The following is a 21,297-nucleotide window of genomic DNA, read 5'->3' on the forward strand; positions in this document are numbered from 1 at the left end:
TTTTTCCACTACCACCTAGGCTATTAGGTTGAAAAAAAAAAAACAGAAGCAATTGCTTACGGCTTACGTGTATACGCTCTTGAAGATGGTTTGGAAAACACACAATTATGATCACGTTTACTTATTCTAGAAACTAAACAACTGTGTACATGGTATCATAGAAAAATTCTACTTCTTTTTATCACGAAAGAACACAAAAATTCCCCTCTGATATGGAAATATAAATCAATTTTCATTCACTAGCAATTTGCTATTAATTTCAGCATGTGGTGCTTTATTTACACTACTACCAATGTGTGAGGCAGTTGCGCCTGAAACTCTTCTATTGTGTTGACATAGCTAGTATTTGAGTGACAACCACTTGCTTCTGGTGCTAATGTATACGAACGATTCAATGATACAATGACATGTAGGCAATACCGACACGTTATCCAACGGTCTCTCTTTTGATCTGTTTTTGAAAAGCCGTAACCCCTGTGGAGGCTTTTTCGGCCTGCTGGATTTAAACAACACAGACACCATTATAGAAAATGCGTATATTCAGTAAACCACCTATAGTTCACTACTATAGAAAATTCAGTAACGTTTCATTAAGATCAAAATACACGCCAATATTGAGTAAATATTTGGTAGAATAAACTGGTATAAAAATCTTGTCTCAAATGAATATAGCACTGACGAACTGACATGACACATTTTTAAAATCCTTTAAAAATCATCGTCCTACACATTTTGCTTGCACACTAGCAACCTCTGTTATCGACCTTTTCGCGTGCCTAATGGCGACTAGTTAAAGCCTTATAAAGATATACATTTATAGGGCTTTACGGCTTGTGGGTACAACTATCGGAAAAAATGTCGACCAACATTTGAAAGGGGCGGATAAGCCAACTGTCAAACAGACCGAGCGAGAGTTATTTTTTGCTGGAGCAGCATAGGAAAATGAACTCTCACTCGTTCTGTTTGACAGTTGGCTTATCCGCCCCTTTCAAATGTTGGTCGACAAATAACATGCTTTTGGCAACTCTGCTCACGTTAGAAAAGTTGCCAAAAGCATTTAAATATTTTCCAAAAGTTGCGCCCACTATCCGCCATTAAGCACGCGAAAAGGTGGGTACATATTGCGGAGTAGCTTGCATTTGCAGGGTTTTATGCTGTAAGATTTTTACATTTGTATGGTATGTGTTAGGTGATTTTGGAAGCTAAATTTTGTAGCGGTTGATTTTGTCTCGCTCAAACTAGAAATTAATATATATTTTCAGAAATGCTAATAAATGTTATAAGGCTTTCATCACTTACGGATTAAGTTTCCTTTTTAAGTATTGTCAATTGCAAGGAAAATTGTACCATCCAAAGTGCGATATCGCTCATAAAAGTGCTATTTTGCATTAAATCGTTTTGGTATCTTCGGCGCACTTTTTCGTTATCTTCCAAGCAATAAGTGCGCCGAACATACCGAAACGATTTAATGCAAAATAGCACTTTTATTAGCGATATCGCACTTTGGGTGGTAAAATTTTCCTTGCAATTGACAATAATTCACCTATTACTCTTAACCGAATATGTTCGCTTTAATTTCTCCCTGCACTATAAATTTATTGCAAATTGCATCAAAAACGCGAAATGCAAAAATCTTGCAAACAGTTTACAAGTAAAATGCTAGCAGCGAGCTGTCAAATATTTATGTCAACTTATTGCAAGTGTCAATCCCAATAAATTGACATGAATAATTGACGGCTCACTGCTGGAATTTTGCTTGCAAAATGTCTGCAAGTTTCTTGCATTTCGCGTCTTTGATGCAATTTGCAATAGATGATATAGCATTTTATTTTGTTTAGTTCTGTACTTACTGTACTTTATCAACGAAAACTTATTAGGGGCTTAATGAAATATAAACTTTGATAGTATTTAGATACTATCAAAGTTTATATTTCATTAAACCCCTCATAAGCTTTCATTTAGATGTTAAATGAAAATTTATCTTTTAGAAAAAAGCACATTTTCTGCTCTACAACAATTGTCACAGTTTTAATTATACTATCTGCCTCCTACAAAATGGTTTCCCTGCTGCTGATCTGTTATTACGATCAAGATGACCAATGTTGCGGTATGATAGATTTTATCGATAAGCAGTGTTCTCAACACTCCCCGGCCCGTAAACCTTGTCTAGGAACTTCGTTTAGATCAGATGACGCAATTTCAATAACAGCTGGCTTTACTGTGGGTCGCCTATACAGCCCACTTGCTGTTTTCACCACGGCCTGTCGGATTCTCCCGTCTTTGCCTGTAATCACCTGCTGGATTCTGCCGCGTACCCAGCCATTCCGGTTCTGGTCGTCAGTAATGAATACCAAATCGCCCTGTTGAAGCGGCTTGCTATCCTCCAACCACTTGGTTTTCATGTTTAACGACGGTAAATATTCGCTTAGCCAACGCTTCCAAAGCTCAGCCGCTATGTACTGCGACCGTTTGTATGTATTCCTGAGCGCTTCGGCAGAACACGTTGGAGGACTACTGGCAACTTCCTCTTCGGCTGCTCCAATCTGCAGGAAGTAACTTGGCGTCAAGGCATCCCCTTTCGATGATTCTTGTGGTACATAGACTAGAGATCTGCGGCTAACGATTTCCTCAGTTTCAGCGATAACAGTCAGCAGTATCTCATCGTTCATTCGGTGCTTTGCGCTCAGGGTTGCCATAGAAGGAGGATTAAATGACCAACAGGTTCGAGCATTTGGAAATACGTTTGCGCATGCCGTATCGATTTGTCGAATTTGTTTCTGGAGTTCTTTGCCGGCGGATTTCAAATTAGTGCCGTTATCCGAAAATATGGTAATCGGAGCTCCTCTTCGTAAAACAAATCTGCGTATCGCCATGATACAGGAGTCGGTGTCGAGCCTGTGCGCCACCTCCAAGTGTATAGCCCGAACAGACAGGCACGTAAATAAAACGATCGATCTTTTCTCGATACGACAATTACCCGATACTTCCACCGGTCCAAAATAATCAACGCCAACATGGCTGAACGGTTTCAAGAACGGTGTCAAGAGCTCCATGGGAAGCGGAGCCATTTCTGGAATCTGCGGTCTGCAATTGCGTATTTTACACGATTGGCAATCCTTCACTGTTGACGTTGACTAAATAGGCTCGTAGTTTGGGAATGTAGAATCTACGTCGGATTTCGTTGAAAACGGTTTTGCCTTTCTACTATATGAAAATATAGTATAAAGGTATAGAAATCACTCGGAAAACCGAAAATGGAAAGAAGGTCCTGCGGGCCGAATGTCATACACCATTCGACTCAGTTTCGAAAACAGCATTTTCTGTGTGTGTGTGTGTGTGTATGTGTGTGTGTGTGTGTGTGTGTGTGTGTGTGTGTGTGTGTGTGTGTGTGTGTGTGTGTGTGTGTGTGTGTGTGTGTGTGTGTGTGTGTGTGTGTGTGTGTGTGTGTGTGTGTGTGTGTGTGTGTGTGTGTGTGTGTGTGTGTGTGTGTGTGTGTGTGTGTGTGTGTGTGTGTGTGTGTGTGTGTGTGTGTGTGTGTGTGTGTGTGTGTGTGTGTGTATGTGTGTGTGTGTATGTGTGTGTGTGTGTGTGTGTGTGTGTGTGTGTGTGTGTGTGTGTGTGTGTGTGTGTGTGTGTGTGTGTGTGTGTGTGTGTGTGTGTGTGTGTGTGTGTGTGTGTGTGTGTGTGTGTGTGTTACATACACAATGTAACGCTTTCAATCTCACTCACTTTTCTCGGAGATGGTTGGACCGATTTTAATGTTCTTAGTGTCAAATGAAAGGTCTAGGTGTCCCATAGGTTGCTATTGAATATTATCCACCTTTTCGCGTGCTTTATGGCGGATAGCGTACGCTTGACAGTTTTGCAAGGCGAAAATGTCAACTTGACGTGAGCAGAGTTGCCAAAAGCATGTTATTTTTTCCGATAGTTGTACCCACCAGAGCTGCCACAAATACAGATATTTGTGCATACATAAATTTGGAACCCATAAATTATTTCAGTTGCTATGATTTTTGGCTCTACTAATGTTCCTGAATTTTAAAGTAGTCCATAAACTATTTATGTTATTTAAAAGATTAGATCGAGAAAATTAAATACTCCGGAGAAATCGGTAGGGTCCCAAATTTATGCATGCACAAATATTTGTAGCCGTAAAGCCGTAAATCTGTAGCCAAGCCGTAAAGAAAAGGGGGGGGGGGGTTATAGGGTTTTAACTAGCCGCCATTAGGCACGCGAAAAGGTCGATACTGATCGGACTTTTAATTCAAAAGTTATGTATAAAAATAAGAAAAATATCGGACTTCATTATCTCATAGCTCCCTTAACCGATTTGAACAAAATTAATTGCATATGAAAGAGGAGCCTTCTAAATCCTTAACTTCCAAATTTCATGATGATTTGGCTTGTAGTTTGAAAGTTACATAAAGAAATGTGAAAAAATAGTATTTAAAACATATTTTTGTAACATATAAGCATAATTTCAATGAAAAACATCACACAACTTATTATTATTTGAAAATTACTGCTGAGATCTATCAAACGAATCCGAGTTATTTAAAATCGGACGGTTTATTCAAAAGTTATTCAAACTTTAACACTTAGGCGCCGTATATTAAACCGTTAAAACGTGTAAAATCTAAACATGTCAATCAAATGTTGATTGTATTCAATGTGTGTGATGTATGTGTGTATGTATGTATGTATGTATGTATGTATGTATGTATATAGGTATGTATGTATGTATGTATGTATGTATGTATGTATGTATGTATGTATGTATGTATGTATGTATGTATGTATGTATGTATGTATGTATGTATGTATGTATGTATGTATGTATGTATGTATGTATGTATGTATGTATGTATGTATGTATTGGGGCGAACAAACCAACGGTTGAAAGCCCCATCAAATATAGCAGATTGCAAGAAAAATCCTCACATCGCGGTTATCTTGACTGTTGAGACAAACCATCATAATACCAGAGACAGACATACAATTGTACCAGCGTTGTACCTGTACAATTGTATGTCTGTCACCGTGTACAACGATAGAATCACGCAAGCAAAGTGGTACAACGGTGGTTTCTGTACCTACCTCTTTCACCGTTGTACGAAGCTACAACTGCTCGATTTTTACTGCGCGCAGCGCCAATGACTGGTAGTTGTGATAACAAAAACTAAGCAGAATTTTAAATTAATTATTATTTTGCAAGATTTTGGCAAAGATTTAACGCTAAACGCTCGGCATCTTGAAATTTGTGTTTACATTTCGAGAATAGGAACAAAAAACAACGCTTAGACCATGCAATTATAGATTATCGGTGATGAGCACAACCACGTACAACGTACAGTAGTATGTCTGTCACCCTTCCGTTGTACATGTACAACGCTGTACACGTACAACGCTGGTACAATTGTATGTCTGTCTAGGGTATTAGTGGAATACGAACTCTGAAATTAAAGCAAAGAAAATACTTTCACCGACTAAATTCCACTATTTAATATTTATTCGCGACAGCTACGTATACACTTCGAAATAAGACAGTGATGAAACCTGCACGTCGTAGACGAACTACGTATCTGTCGCAAATAAATATTAAATAGTGGGATTCAATCGGAAAGTTTTTTCTTTTCTTTGATTTCAGATTTCAATTGTCATTTTCTTCACTTGCTGTTACTCACAATTGTACGAGAAAAGAAAAAGCGAAGAAAAGCAGTTAATTTAAGCATGTAGGTAGTATAGTGGTGTATAGGTTTAAAAACACTAGTGAGTTGATTTATCCAAATAAATTTATATAAATTTCATACAATTTTTGCGCATCAATAGATGCTCTTTCCAATCAATAGATACTAGAGCTTAGAAATTTTATATGAAAAATTGGAGGAAAACATTGTACGGTAGTAATTTTATACGATTTGTTTTCGTTAGTGACACTTCAAAAGATAAAAATCTTATGTCATGTATAATATTTTAATAAATAAATCGAATTGATCATATTTCGAATATAAATCATATCGATCATATTTCCCATTCTCAAGCATGTTTATGGCGCAGCTTTTGCACTATTTTTCGACCTCATCTTGTTTTCCTAACCCTCTAACGGGATACATTGTAAAGCGATACGATCATGCTAAGGATTATATTTTCATGAAAGTACATTCAAAAGAAGCTTAAGTTTTGATTTTCATGCAAAAATAATTATTTGAAGGAGCGCCAGCTAAGAAAAAGTTAAATTTCTCTTTTTCATATCTAATGCTCTATTCAGTTATGTTTTCTAATACGGATATATTGCAAAATTGAAGTCAAGCAAACTAATAGTAAAATTTTGAGACTAATCATTTTGTTGTAGATATCCTTTTTTCTTCAAAAGCCCTCCCATGGGTAAGTGGTTTGACGCGTACTTCGGCTAACCGACCTAAAAATCTTAATTCCGCATGTAGAATGTAATATAGTTTAAGTTGGATATATGTGTAGTATGTAGTATTGCATAATTTACCTTTACGTGTAGCATGTGCCTCGTAATGCGGAATGGAGCGAAATTGAACGGATCTGATTTTAAATCAAGTCCGTTTAGGCCGAAGCACCGGGAGGGCTTACTCAGTTCCCTAGATGAAATGCTGCTATGCACAGAAATTTCTCTAGAAAACTGAAACCAAATCCTACCCACCATTCATGAGATTTTGACTTACTCATGAAAATTAAAACTTATCGGTAGTTAGAACGAACGAGTGTTCAAAAATGATGTGATGTCTTTATTTACGTAATCGAGACATTTTCTATGAGATTGCCATAGAATTTGTGGCTGTTATGCGATTATGGACAGCACAGCACTGAAAAATATACACACACGTACATGTATACATGTGTATGCATGTATGAGTGTGCATGTGTGTATAGGTACGAATGAATATATGTTTGAGTGTTCTATAATGAGTCGGAATTTTTTCTTATACCTATGCTGCCAAACTACAATTATTAATGGGCAGGAAGTTATAGTCGGTAGCTGTGTTTCCTGTGTCAGTTTCCTACGTTATTACTGTTATGTATGCAATCCAACCGTCATAATTTTTCCAGTGTAAACTGTCAGTTCTTTCTAGAAAATAAAAACCGCGTTCGCGCTTACAAATGTTCCTCCGTAAAGTTCATATTTTCTCAAATAATAATTCGAATTCCGTTATGTCTGCGCGTATATCGAACCGCGTATAAGATCCCTATACAAATCTACCCACATACACGATAAATTTGGTGTCAGAAGTGGGATAACATTAATAAACCGGTCGTACGAAAGTGAGGTTATAATCGGTCGAAAATGGCCCAAGCCAATGACGAATTCATGCAGGCGCTATCTGCAATGATTGTGCAAACCCTCAGAACGTCAATCGGAAATGCTGTTGAACAGGCGAATATCGGTCCTCGAAATCCTGCTGGAGACGCTGCTGCTCCAACACCGAAAGTCCCGTCATTCTCTATGAACGAATACCGGTCCGCAGAAGGGACATCCGTTTCGGACTATCTCAACCGATTTGAGTGGGCGCTGCAGCTGAGCCACATACCAGAAGGTCAGTACGCACACTATGCCAGAGTTCACATGGGAGCTGAACTGAACAACGCGTTAAAGTTCCTCGTAACCCCCCGGAATCCTGCAGAAGTACCATACGAGGAACTACGTGCTACGCTGGTCAACTACTTTGACCGAACGAAAAACAAATTTGTAGAAAGCATCAAATTTAGACAGATCGTCCAGCAAAAAGGTGAAACGGTCGCGCAGTTCGCCTTACGATTGAAACAAGGTGCATCACATTGTGAATACGGTAACTTTCTGGACCGAATGTTGATCGAACAACTTTTACATGGACTCGAGGCTACAGATACGTGTGATGAAATCTTAGCAAAGAAACCAGAAACGTTTCACGCTGCCTACGAAATCGCGCACACGCTAGAAGCAACCCACAACACAGCACGAGAGGTGAACACAGGGACACTATCGCCGAATCCGCCTGAAACCGCAAACAAGCTCGGTTACGAAAACTCCAGATATAGAAAACTAACGCAACCTGATTGCCGTCCGTCAACATCATACCCGGCACAACAGCGACAGCGAAATTTCGAGTCGCTAGGTGGTAGGCAGCAATCCAGTAGTTACAACGATCGGGTGTCGGACCCCTGTAATGGTTGTGGCGGTCACCACCTACGGAATCATTGCCGTTTCCGTAATGCAAGGTGCAACAATTGCAACAAGAAAGGCCATATTGCTAGAGTGTGCAGATCAACGAAGGTCAATTTACAAAATTCTTCCACCGACGAAGTTCAATCACAAGAGGACGCAGTTTCTGAGCTTGATTCGATACAGTCGTTAAGCCAGGTGTACGACGTACATTCGATCGGGAAAAAGATGATCAACGTGCAGATAGAAGGGCGGTCTTTACAAATGGAGTTAGACACCGGAGCACCATGCGGGATTATTGGAGAAACAATGTTAAAAGCTATCAAACCGAGACTTTCGCTGTTACCAACGGACCGACAGTTTTCGAGTTACTCCGGTCACCGTATCAATTGTATTGGTCGCACACCTGTGAACGTATCTGTCGGAGCTGCAACGCGTAGGCTCAATGTATACGTAGTATCCGGAAAATCTGAAGCCCTCTTTGGTCGAGAATGGATCACACACTTTGCTGACCAGATCAACTTAAATAGACTTTTCGCACCCGGCGTGCCTGTCAATTCGCTTGCTACTACCGCACTAAGTCAGAAAGAAGAAGCTAAGTTATCAGAACTACTGGAACATTTTAGTGACATTTTTAGCGACATTCCCGGTAAGCTTGTGGGACCACCAGCAAAAGTGCATTTAAAACCAGATGTATCACCAGTTTTCGCTAGGGCACACGATGTACCCCTTGCCTTACGCGAACGTTATGCAACAGAAATCGATAAAAAACTCGCTTCAGGATTTTACCAAAAAGTGGACTTTTCGGAATGGGCATCACCGACACACATCGTCGTGAAGAAAAATGGTAGTATTCGGATCACCGGTAATTACAAGCCAACCGTCAATCCGAGGATGGTCGTCGATGAACATCCAATACCAAGAATCGACTCAATTTTCAATAAAATGAAGGGAGCTGCCTTGTTTTGCCATTTGGACATAACCGATGCCTATACACACTTGCCAATCGACAACGAATTCAGCCACGTACTTACGCTGAACACCACGACACACGGGCTTATCCGTCCTACGAGAGCGGTTTATGGAGCTGCCAATATCCCTGCTATTTGGCAACGCCGAATGGAAACCGTCCTTCAGGAGCTGGACAACGTCGTCAGTTTCTATGATGATATTATCGTTTTCGCAAACAACTTCGACGATCTACTGCTAGCGCTAACAAATACAATGGAAAGGTTGAAAGTAAATGGTTTGCGGCTCAACCGATCAAAATGTGTGTTCGCCGTACCGTTTCTCGAATGTTTAGGGCACAAAATCGATCACCAGGGACTCCACAAGTCGGATAAACATATCGAAGCCATCCGTGATGCTCCACGCCCATCAACGCCAGATGAATTGCAGCTTTTCTTAGGTAAGGCAACTTATTATAGTTCATTCATTCCGAACCTTTCCTCTAGAGCCAGAAGCTTACGCGACATGCTTCTTACCGATCCGTTTAAATGGACACCAGAAGCTGAGAAGGCTTACCACGATTTGAAACACGCTTTAATCTCCCCGCAAGTATTAATGCAATACGATCCTACATTGCCGGTGGTTCTAGCAACGGATGCTAGTAAAACGGGCTTGGGTGCTGTGCTTTCACACCGACTTAGCAGCGGAATAGAACGGCCTGTGAATGAATGAAGCTGTGCTATGTCCAAGACAGAACAACGATACCCGCAGATAGACAAGGAGGCACTTGCCATCGTGTGGGCGGTGAAAAAGTTTTTCCACTACCTTTACGCTCGAAAGTTTACGCTCATTACTGATCATAAACCTCTTACACAGATTTTTCACCCGGAAAAATCTTTACCTACACTTTGCATCAGCCGTATGGCAAACTACGCTGATTATTTGGCCCATTTCAATTTTGACATAGTTTATAAGCCAACTAACCTGAATACAAATGCTGATTACTGTTCACGAATTCCAGGCAAATTGGAGCATTCCGATATCGACAGCCTGCCTCTGCGCGAGGGAGGAAATAGCGAGGATGATTTCGGACTATTCGCTCTTCATCAAATGCAGCAGCTACCAGTGCGCGCTGAACACATAGCACGAGAAACACGTAAGGATTTACACCTCGGAAAAATCATACAAGAACTCGAACTGGGCCGTAATCTAGCTCAACTAGGATATAAGGCTCCAGAAGCAAAATACACTATTGTTGCCAACTGCTTGCTATTCGAGCATCGCGTAGTAATACCGCCCACTCTTCGTCAACCCATTTTGAATGACCTACACGCAGCGCACATCGGAGTGGTGAAAATGAAAGGACTAGCACGTTCATTCGTTTACTGGCCTGGAATCGATTCAGACATCGAGTGTATGGTAAGATCATGTACAGAATGCGCACGTCACGCACCTGCCCCTGCGAAATTCAGTAACCACCACTGGGAGTATCCAAAAGGTCCATGGGAGCGTATTCATGTGGATTACGCTGGCCCGGTAGCGGGAGCAATGCTGCTGATAATTGTCGATGCATACAGCAAATGGTTCGAAGTAAAAATCACCCATTCTACGACGACATCCGCCACGATCAAGATACTGGATAATGTATTCACTGCATACGGTGCCCCTATCACACTGGTGTCCGATAACGGGCCGCAGTTTACTGCTGCAGAGTTTGATTCTTTCCTACAGGCGAACGGGGTGAAGTTTCACAAACTTTCGGCTCCATACAGCGTTGCCAACCTTCCAGATTTGTCTGGATTTTCCAGATTTTTTTATGCCTAATCAGACAAAAAAAGACGTTTTTCAAACGTTGTCTTCCATTAGACCAAATGGCAGCCAGATTTTTCCAGACATTTTTATTCTCGTTTTCCAGATTTTCGTAAAAACCGGTTGGTAACGCTGGCTCCATACCATCCATCTACTAACGGGCAAGCTGAACGATATGTCCAAACAATTAAAACCGCACTGAAGGCGATGAATACGACAAACAACACATTGCAAACAAACATCAATAGATTTCTGCAACAGTACCGAAGAGCACCTCATGCTGAAACTGGAGAGTCACCGGCAAAACTGTTCCTTGGTCGGAATGTTCGAACACGACTTGATCTGGTTAGACCGCAGAATCTTAACACTAAGATTTCCGAAAAACAACAAGCAGCCTTCGATCCTTCGTTCCGGTCATTCGAATTAGGGCAACACGTCTATGTTCTTTCCGGAAACCCCCGAATGGACAAATGGATTTCGGGAATAGTAGCTGCCCGTTTAGGAGACCTGCACTACGAAGTGGTTTACAATGGGAAACGTCTGAAACGTCATGTAAATCAAATGCGAAGGTTTGACGGCTGTACAATCAGTGATAATGGTACAACAGGTGTGGCAAAACGACGAGTGCGTTTCTATGGAGATACAATGACGTCACCGGATCAGCGATGCAATTCACCTTGCAGTACTTCGTTGGAACGTTCGTCCGTTTCTACAAGCTCACCAGATGCCCGATTCCTGACTCCTCGTAGCAGTCCAGAGCAGCATCAGGAAAGTTTACCGTTCATTTTACGTCGCTCAGACAGACCACGCCGTCCCCCTCTTAGATATTCACCGTAGTCGTGAGGATCGGATTTCTTTCTCAAAGGAGGGAGGAAATGTTATGTATGCAATCCAACCGTCATAATTTTTCCAGTGTAAACTGTCAGTTCTTTCTAGAAAATAAAAACCGCGTTCGCGCTTACAAATGTTCCTCCGTAAAGTTCATATTTTCTCAAATAATAATTCGAATTCCGTTATGTCTGCGCGTATATCGAACCGCGTATAAGATCCCTATACAAATCTACCCACATACACGATAATTACTATTACTACTAATATTGCTATCGTTGTTGTTATTGTCACCTCTATTGTATTATTTTTGTTTTGGATTAGGATTAGGCTGGCAAATGAGTGAACATGTGCAAATATATCACCTCTGTTTTCTAACTCCTATCTCTACCTCCACGAGGTGCCGGCTGGGGTACGGTAGCCAAAGTTGCGCACCTGGTGGTACGCAACCTTGGTTGTCGTATGCAGACAGAGAAGGTGGAACACTCGCCGTGTGGTTTCCGGCTACCTAATCATGCAGTTCGGCGCAGGTTTTTCGGAGGGCGCGGCTGCGGGGTCTGGGCACACCGGGAGAGAGTTATTTTCTCAGCTGGCTTAGCACAGAGAGAGAGAGACTCTAAATCGGTCTGTTTTACACAATCTGCAGTTAGGCCCTTTGGCGGTTGGTGCCGAATTGTACGTTTGGGCAAAAATTGAGCCACGGGACCTGATTCTGCCGGGAGTCGGCAAATCAGGAGCCCCTAAGTCAAGGTCTACCTCCGTGCCGATGACTGAATGGCTGGAGGGGTGAAAACATGCCAGTCGCGAACGGAGTGCTTTGGGCATCTTGCCCCTACTGTGCCAAGCGGGGCTCTGGTACGGTCGATCTTTGTTGTCCCTTGCGTTTCGTGGGAACAGCATAGTAGTCCTGCCCAATTTCCCTTATGGGTTTTACGCCAAGTGCGTTCTGGCCAATATAATTGGCTTCGCTTACAATTTGCTGTCTGATCTGTGTTGGAGATTGTTTGTGAATATACTCCGCTAGTCAAATAGTTAGGGTCGCACAAATAAATCTTCAACACAAACGGGCAGCAAATTTGTATTTATGCGAAAAACTTTTTAATGGCTCTGTCACCATCGCATTGGTTCAGGAGCCATATTTTCGCAAGGGGTACTTTCATTCGACGGATATTGGAAACCAGAACTTTGCTGCTTTCAGCAAAACTGGTATGACAAATCCTCGTTTGATGCCCAGGGCATGCATATTGTTGCATAGGTCAATAAGTGCATGCCTTATCTCTGAGTTGACTACTCGAGATATTTGTGCAGTCACAGTAGAACTCGTCGTGGATGATGTCCATAGGCGCTATGTCTACTGTTCTGCATACTTACCACACGATGAACCGTCTCCCAGCGACGATTTCAGAAATGTGGTGAGATACTGCCAATCTAATGGGCTTCCGCTCATTGTAGGCAGTGATGCCAATGCCCATCACATCATTTGGGGCAGCTCGGATATCAATCCGAGAGGCTCTGATTTGATGGAATATTTGAGTAGTACCAACCTTGGAATACTCAACATTGGCAATTGTCCAACTTTCATACGAGCTGGTAGAGAGGAAGTGTTAGATATAACACTCTGCTCTAACAGGATCAGTCATGAGTTGGCACAATGGCATGTTTCAAATGAGACACCAATATCTGATCATTGCTTTATATATTTTGATCATTTGGGTGTCTCCTTGAACGCTGCAACCTTTCGCAATCCGAGATTTTCTGACTGGGAACTCTTTGAGGAGGAACTGGCGACGAAATTTCAAGGATTCGAACCGACGATTGAGTCATCGATCGACTTGGATGTGGCTGTAGATGTCACAACATCTTTTATTGCGGAATCTTTTGAAGTAGCTTGCCCGCTAAAAACTATTAAAACGACTAGAGGAACACCGTGGTGGAAATCTCATCTAGCGGAACTAAAGAAACGATGCAGGAGAGCCTGGAATAGACGTCGGAGGGATGGCGTGGAGCCTTTGAAGCAGGCCCGGAAAGCCTATGCAAAGGCTCTACGGTCTTCAGCACGCACGAGCTGGCACAGGTTCTGTAGCAACGTTTCCAGTTTCGGCGAGGCAAGTCGACTTAATAAAATACTGTCAAAATCGAAAGATTATCAGGTTAATAACATTCGAAGTTCGAACGGTGAATACTGTTCGAATGTCAATGAAATCCTGGAATGTCTCTTTTATAGTCACTTTCCGGGCTGTGTGGAACCTGAAGTTCGAAACGATCCAGAAATCGTTTTAGGTGGCTTAGACTCATGGGCTTTTGCTCGGAGACTTGTCACAACTGGAGCGATTGAGTGGGCCGTAAACAGCTTCTCTCCATACAAATCTCCTGGAACAGATGGAATATACCCTATTCTACTGCAGAAAGGATTCAAGTACTTCAAACACATTCTGAGAAGGATGTTTGTGTGTAGTATTACTATTGGGTACATCCCAACTCAATGGCGTGAAATAACCATTAAGTTCATTCCTAAAGGTGGACGCGCGACATACGAGCAAGCAAAAAGTTTTAGACCAATCAGTCTAACGTCATTCTTGCTTAAATCACTTGAGCGGATTGTTGATCACCACATCCGCGAAACAAGCTTAGTAGAAGTTCCTCTTCATTCAGTACAACATGCTTACCAAAGTGGCAAATCTACAACCACTTTATTACATGATGTGGTGGATAAAATTGAGGTTGCTTTTTCACAAAAGGAATCTTGCTTAGGAACTTTTTTGGATATTGAAGGCGCGTTTGATAACGTATCTTTCGCTTCCATTTTGGAGGCTGCTCGTTATCATAATGTGCCTTCAATAATCATAAAGTGGATAGAACAAATGCTTAGTAACCGATTGCTTTTTTCGTCCTTACGGCAAGCAAGCATTTGGAAGCAAAGTGTTTGTGGATGTCCACAAGGTGGCGTTCTCTCGCCTCTTTTATGGAACCTTGTGGCGGACGGCCTATTGAGGAAACTCAATGGTCTAGGCTATCCGTCATATGGTTTTGCGGATGACTATCTCATCCTAGTAGTTGGAAAGTGCATAAGCACATTATTTGACTTAATGCAGCAGGCACTACGCGTCGTGGAAACGTGGTGCCGAGAAACTGCACTTTCGGTAAATCCGAGCAAAACATCTATCGTCTTATTTTCAAGACGTAGAAATACCAATGGAGCTCGCGCTCTGCGCTTTTACGATTCGGATGTTGATGTTGTGAACGAAGTGAAGTACGTGGGGTTGATTCTCAACTCCAAGCTTGACTGGTCTACAAATATTGACTTCCGAATTAAAAAAGCGTGCATGGCCTTTGGGCAATGTAGACGAGCAATTGGCAACTCTTGAGGGCTTAAACCCAAATACATACACTGGTTATACACGGTCGTTGTCAGACCAATACTGGCGTATGGTTGTCTTGTATGGTGGCAGAGAGGGGAAGTTGTGACTGTCCAGACAAAGCTAAACCATCTTCAAAGGATGTGTTTAATGGCAATGTCTGGTGCATTTACTACAACTCCTACTGCCGCCCTAGAAGCTATTTTCAATATTAAACCTCTACACTTCCACCTGAAGCAAGAGGCACTAATATGTGCTTATCGACTACACGCGATTGGCCTTTGGCAGTCTGTGGACGGTTCCACTGGTCATACTCGATTGTGGTCGCAAATTGTTGCTGAGGACAAGTTTGCCCTTGCTCCTAGCGATGTAACGCTCATGCGTACTTTCCTGTATAGGACTTTCTCAAGTGACTTCCCTCCTAGAGAGGATTGGATGTCAGGCTACATGGAAAGGAAAATTTCCGACTATGTGGTCTGTTATACCGATGGTTCCTTGTACGAAGGTCGCACGGGTGCTGGTGTTTACTGCCGTGAGCTAGAATTGGAGGAATCCTATTCGTTGGGTAGTTACTGCACCGTTTTTCAAGCTGAAATCTTTGCAATTATGTGCGGAGCTCAGTTTGCACTTCAGAAAGAACTGATAGGCAAGATTATCTACTTCTGTTCTGACAGTCAAGCCGCTATAAAAGCCCTTTGTGCGGCTAATTCTAAATATAAAACAGTCATCGCCTGCCACACCCAATTAGAAGAACTAAGCATTCTAAATGCCGTTCATCTGGTTTGGGTTCCTGGCCATTCTGGTATAACCGGAAATGAATGGGCTGATGAACTAGCAAGATCTGGAGCAGAAAAGTCGGTTTTCGGACCGGAACCTGCTTTACCAATTGCGGCATGTTGGATAAAACAAAAGATTCGATCTTGGTTTTCATCTGAACATGTACGTTATTGGGAAAATCTTGAAACTTGTCGTCAAACGAAAAGTTTCATTGTTAAGCCTTGTGAGAAGGTTGCGAAATTTCTTTTGCAACACTCAAAGGTAAATTGCAGTATTCTTGTCAGATCACTGACTGGTCACTGCAGGCTAAATTATCATATGGCTACGATTCAGCGAGCTGAATCGTTTCATTGTAATTTATGTGAATCCGACTACGGTACACCATATCACGTAATTTGCAACTGTCCTGCAGTAGCACAATTGCGTCATAGGATCTTTGGATCCTACGTCTTAAATGAATCGGATTTTAGGAAATTAAAATTACGAGACATTTTGATGTTCCTTACCGAAAGCGGTATTGAGCTATAAGCTCTTATTTATCATGAGTATACCCCCCAGGGGGTGTACTTTTGATAAGTTAACTACCAAGGATTGCAGTATCCCTTCGGGGGTACAAAAATCTCTCGGTATATATATGTTTGTATTTGTCCAAATTCCTCATCCACCCCTTCCTATTCCTCCTGTTTTCCTTCCCGTCCTCATCAGGTAAATGATGACACGGGCAAGATGGGCAAGGCACAAATCTTCCACATGATTGTGAGGAACGTGCTGCTCGAGCCAAAGATGCTGATACCTGATACCTGATACGTTATTACTATTACTACTAATATTGCTATCGTTGTTGTTATTGTCACCTCTATTGTATTATTTTTGTTTTGGATGTAATTAATTATAATTATTATTGTTATTTTCTTATTTCCTTCCTTTATTAGAATGATTTGCATGCCTTGTGACTAACCGCGTTAACGGTATTCAACTAACAATATAAAATTATCACGAATGACGCTGTTTGTCTCCCAAAGACCCTCCTAATGCTGATGAGCTACTGTCGGAGAGTCCATCAAGTCGGACGGTGGCAACTCACCGGTGGCCTGCTCCTCTCCATTCTTGCTGCAGTCGTTGCGGTCGGACTCAGTACAGTGGATCTCTCGAAAAGCTTTATAGCCTCGATGCATTTGTTCTGTCCATTGCCCAATCCTGGCAGACTTCAACTGGAATTCCACTTCTAACTAAATCTTTTTAGAGTACAGCAAAGTTTCGTTAATTGGTGGTTCGTTAATTGGGCGGTTCGTTAATTGGGTGTTCGCTAATTGGGCTATGTGACAACTTGAATGTCAAAATTGTATGGAATTTTCGAGTTTAGAAATTTCTAACAACTGTCAGTCGGCCCAATTAGCGAATCAGCTAGAGTGCAGTCGTGGCCCAATTAACGAATTCAGGCTGTATAGCTCTTCAAGTAAAAACAGATACAGCCTGAATTCGTTAATTGGGCCACGACTGCACTCTAGCTGATTCGCTAATTGGGCCGACTGACAGTTGTTAGAAATTTCTAAACTCAAAAATTCCATACAATTTTGACATTCAAGTTGTCACATAGCCCAATTAGCGAACACCCAATTAACGAACCGCCCAATTAACGAACCACCAATTAACGAAACTTTGCTGTATTCGATTCTCTGGTTGATTCAAGCGATAGCGAAGGGCTGTCCTCAATATACCATCATTCCCACTTCCTAAAATATGGTCATAGTACATAATATATGGCCGTGGTATGAGGATTTTTGACGTAGGACTACGTCTTACGGCAAGTTTTGAGATAGGGTGTCATTCCAAAAAATCGAAAAATGCGAGCGTCACGAAAAATGAAAGGTTTTGAGCGCTAATAGCTCTGCGGTTCTCCGATCGATTTTCAATATTCTTACACCAATCGATCGGAAAATCTTCTAAGAATTGACCCAAATGAAGAAAAGTATGGATTCTTGACGTTGAACTATTGAAAAATTGAAAATAATGAACCTATGTTTTACCAGAATTCTCGCTTCGTGATTGGTTGGAAGATTCTTTACGATGACCTAAACCTATACCAATTTGATATCTGTGCTTGGGAAGTAAGCCAAAACAAGTGACGAAGTTTCCTCATTTCAACAATATTTCTTAACACCGCGGCTAAACCTAGACCATTTTGATGTTCTTGCTTGGAAAGTACGCCAGAAAGAGTGACAAAGCCCCCTCGTGCCAACAGATTTCTTACGAACGCGATTAAACCTAGTCCAATTTGATGTCTGTGTTAGGGAAGTGTGCCAGAAAAAATGACACAAGTTTGTTGCCCCAACAGATCGCAAATTCTTTACTGCGAGACGATTAAACCTCGGTGAATTTGTTATCTGTGTTGGAAAAATGTGCTACAGCTGTAGTGTACAGTTATAATAAGACTCTGTATGAATACGCATGCTTGCCGTTTCATTAGAAGCGTAGTGAAAAGATGTGCTGTTGATAAAATAGGATTGAATTGATAAAATTCCTTCAACGTGGGAGCCATGGGTAATAAAAACAATCTTTAATTTCTGCAAGGTAGCAGGCAAGCAATAGTTTGTGTTCTTGATTTTGTTAAATTGTTTTCAAATGCGCAATGTTTTGAGAATTAAACGTATGCAATGTTACTACTTTGATAAATGTTACAATCAACGCATGTAGCATGTATATATGTTGCATATAGCATGTATACATGAAGAATCGATTGATTACAAGCATGAATACACGCTACTATCACTACAAAGAGACTTACGTAGTCCTGCGTCACCTATATATGCGGTCGTGTCTTGTACACAACTCCTCTGATTTTTTCGATTCAATACCATCCTCACAGAATTATCAATGTCGTTAACATCTTATTAAGTCTTGCTTCAGTGACAGCTTGCACTTAAGACTTAACACGGCATATATACATATCTCCAAGTGAAGTTCTACTTGATCCACCTCATCCTTTCTTAGTTACAGAATCATTTCAATTGACAACGGTCTGAAGAGCATACCGACAAATCGGTTGACTACCGCTACAAATAGGCAATTAATGCCACCGGGAATAATACGAGCGAGTACCAGTCCCCATTATAGCGCATCTGCTCTATTTTTCGGAAGTTCAAGTAGTTTTTCGATAGTTCTGAGCGATAATATTGCTCTTGAATAATATTCCGCACAAAATATTCGAAAATTTACGCCAACAGCTACAATCCTGCAAAGATGGTAGATAAAGAAGCGGCTATGGCTTTTAATGAGCATAGGTGGTTGAACAGCGCTGGGTCAACCGTGATGACATGGGTAGTTGGAGAGATGAGTAGCGTCCATCCTAGCGAGTAGTTAGTCGGTAGTAGCATAGGTGATGGACAGACATAGAATTCTCGTGATATTACTAACCCGAAAATTGCAATCAACATGTTGACTAAAAATTTCTTCTTTTCTTTTCTTTCTTTTCTTTCTCTGCCTGATCTCTATCGCTTCTTCTCACGGCAACAATGTTGTCGTGAGGGGCGGCAAGAGATCAGCCACAGACGACTGCACTGGTGACAACGATGGAGAGGACGGCGTGGAGCCGACTTTGGGCTTAAGTTGTCGTTTTCGTTTTTGCGGTGTAGCTACACCGGTGTAGCTTTTTTGCACCAAAACTGTTCGTTTTCGATTTTTGTGCTACACCATTGCTACACTTTTTCTGCACTAGCTACACCAGAAAAAAAGAGGGTGTAGCTGGTGCAGATAGGAAAACACTAACACACCCATACCACATCACTGCTGCTGCACCGCAAGTGTTCGTTTATCCAGCGAAAAGTGTAACACCAAACGGTGTAGCTGCACCACAAAAACGAAAACGACATAAGATCAAAAACGGACAAGACGAGCAAACAAACAAGGGAAGGAGAAAACAAGATAAGTACAAGTCATCTTATTCAATATTCCACCATGTACACAATTATAGAGCCAAGTTCTGTCATTCTTCTTCCTCCTCATTAATTCATCATCACCAACGCATTATGGCGCTAGTGTTATCCGCAAGGATTCTTTTATCATTATCACAACCACCTTATCTCAGCCCTGGATTGACTTGGCTCTAACTGCACCTCGTGCTGCAAACAGAAACAGAAACAGATACCCTTTTTCTTCAAGAGCGAAATATAATATTTTTTCTGAATTCTTGTTTTTCAAAGATACTAACTTTTGAACACGAAAATATCAAAAAATCTGCTATGAACACATATTTCATATTGTCAATTCAAAACAAGTTTCGTATGTGGCTCTGAAGCCCGAAAGTTAAGGCCGTCTGCAGACCCGTTAGAGGGTTAATTTCTAATTTTCTAAATATATTCATTCAAGTCTGCAAAAATTATCTTTTGTGTTTACATTATGTTTCTATAAATCACGTAAATATTATAAAACTAAATAAGGTGTTCATCAAGTAACATAAATGACGCTTAACAGTATTTACGCATCCAAGGAAAGAAAATATAATTATTGTGCGCAATACGTTGTGAATTTTACTGGCAAATAAGGATTTTGAGGAATACGGAACGGATATTTAAAAATATGGTTTTGTGGCAGTAGAAAGGCTAGGTCACGTCACTAGGTGGATTAATTCGGGTTTTCTATTTGCGTGACCATATTTGCAATGATAGTGAAACAACTTGTGCTGTCTTGTTTCTCGGGAGTATGATGGGAAATCTGGTATCGTAGGGACTAAACTCAGCCATTATCGTTCTTCAATCCATCCATAGAACATATCGTTCGTCTAGAAATGGAGACGCTCGGTAAATGACACTTCTTCTCGATCGGTTTCCGCATTTCCATAGGCAAATTAAGGTTTTTCGTTAGTATCGCCAGCTCACAAGCAAAGTGTTCACGTTGCGCCATATTCCATAGAATGGTCTCAGCGAGCTCGTATTCCTCCTGTTTAACTGGAACGATGACGGATTTTGACGACCGATAACCAAATTCAATATTCTGCCCGGTAATTGCGGAACAGTTTCAACAGGCAAGCCAGCAACCTTGCGCCGGCAGTTTGATACAAACCGAAGAGCATAGCAGATAGTCCGTAGCAGCATTGTCCATTTTGATATATGTGTGACGTCAATCAGCGGCTGATGGACCATCGCTGTGTGAAACATGTAACAACCTCGCACTTCTTCATTCGTATTCGGCGGTGGCAAGGTTTGCTTCGGCTAGAGCTCCTCAGGAAGTTGAAGAAATTGAAATCCATTGAGCCATGGTCCAGCCAAATTAAACGATTCCTTGTCCCATTTAGTGAGAATATCCGCTATGTTTGCTTTTGTTGGCACCCAGCGCCATTCGTCGATTTTTGTTTCTAGCAGAATTTCACCGATTCGGAATGCAACAAAGGGTTTGTATCGCCGTTGCTCGGAACGG

The 21,297-nt window shown here is 41.4% G+C and overlaps 2 protein-coding genes across 2 annotated transcripts; both read left to right on the forward strand.

Moving 5' to 3' along the window:
* The first annotated feature begins 7,312 nt into the window (after nt 1–7,312).
* Nucleotides 7,313–9,847, forward strand: LOC128745661 (uncharacterized protein K02A2.6-like). The gene has a single exon (XM_053842740.1). The coding sequence runs from the start codon at nt 7,313–7,315 to the stop codon at nt 9,845–9,847; it is 2,535 nt and encodes an 844-aa protein (XP_053698715.1).
* Nucleotides 9,848–10,036: 189 nt separating this feature from the next.
* LOC128745662 (uncharacterized protein K02A2.6-like) lies at nt 10,037–11,761 on the forward strand. The gene is made up of 2 exons (XM_053842741.1): nt 10,037–10,827; nt 11,173–11,761. The coding sequence occupies exons 1-2, from the start codon at nt 10,037–10,039 to the stop codon at nt 11,759–11,761; spliced, it is 1,380 nt and encodes a 459-aa protein (XP_053698716.1).
* Nucleotides 11,762–21,297: the final 9,536 nt, after the last annotated feature.

This window comes from Sabethes cyaneus, chromosome 1 (assembly GCF_943734655.1).
Source record: "Sabethes cyaneus chromosome 1, idSabCyanKW18_F2, whole genome shotgun sequence".
Lineage (NCBI taxonomy): Eukaryota > Metazoa > Arthropoda > Insecta > Diptera > Culicidae > Sabethes > Sabethes cyaneus.

What these genes read in the sequence shown, in the direction of transcription:
- LOC128745662 (XM_053842741.1), top strand. Translation starts at nt 10,037, where the DNA reads ATGGCAAACTACGCTGATTATTTGGCCCATTTCAATTTTGACATAGTT. An exon ending in CCGCAGTTTACTGCTGCAGA is followed by an intron (nt 10,828 to 11,172) that starts GTTTGATTCTTT and finishes AAACATCAATAG; the next exon opens with ATTTCTGCAACAGTACCGAA.
- LOC128745661 (XM_053842740.1), top strand. Translation starts at nt 7,313, where the DNA reads ATGGCCCAAGCCAATGACGAATTCATGCAGGCGCTATCTGCAATGATT.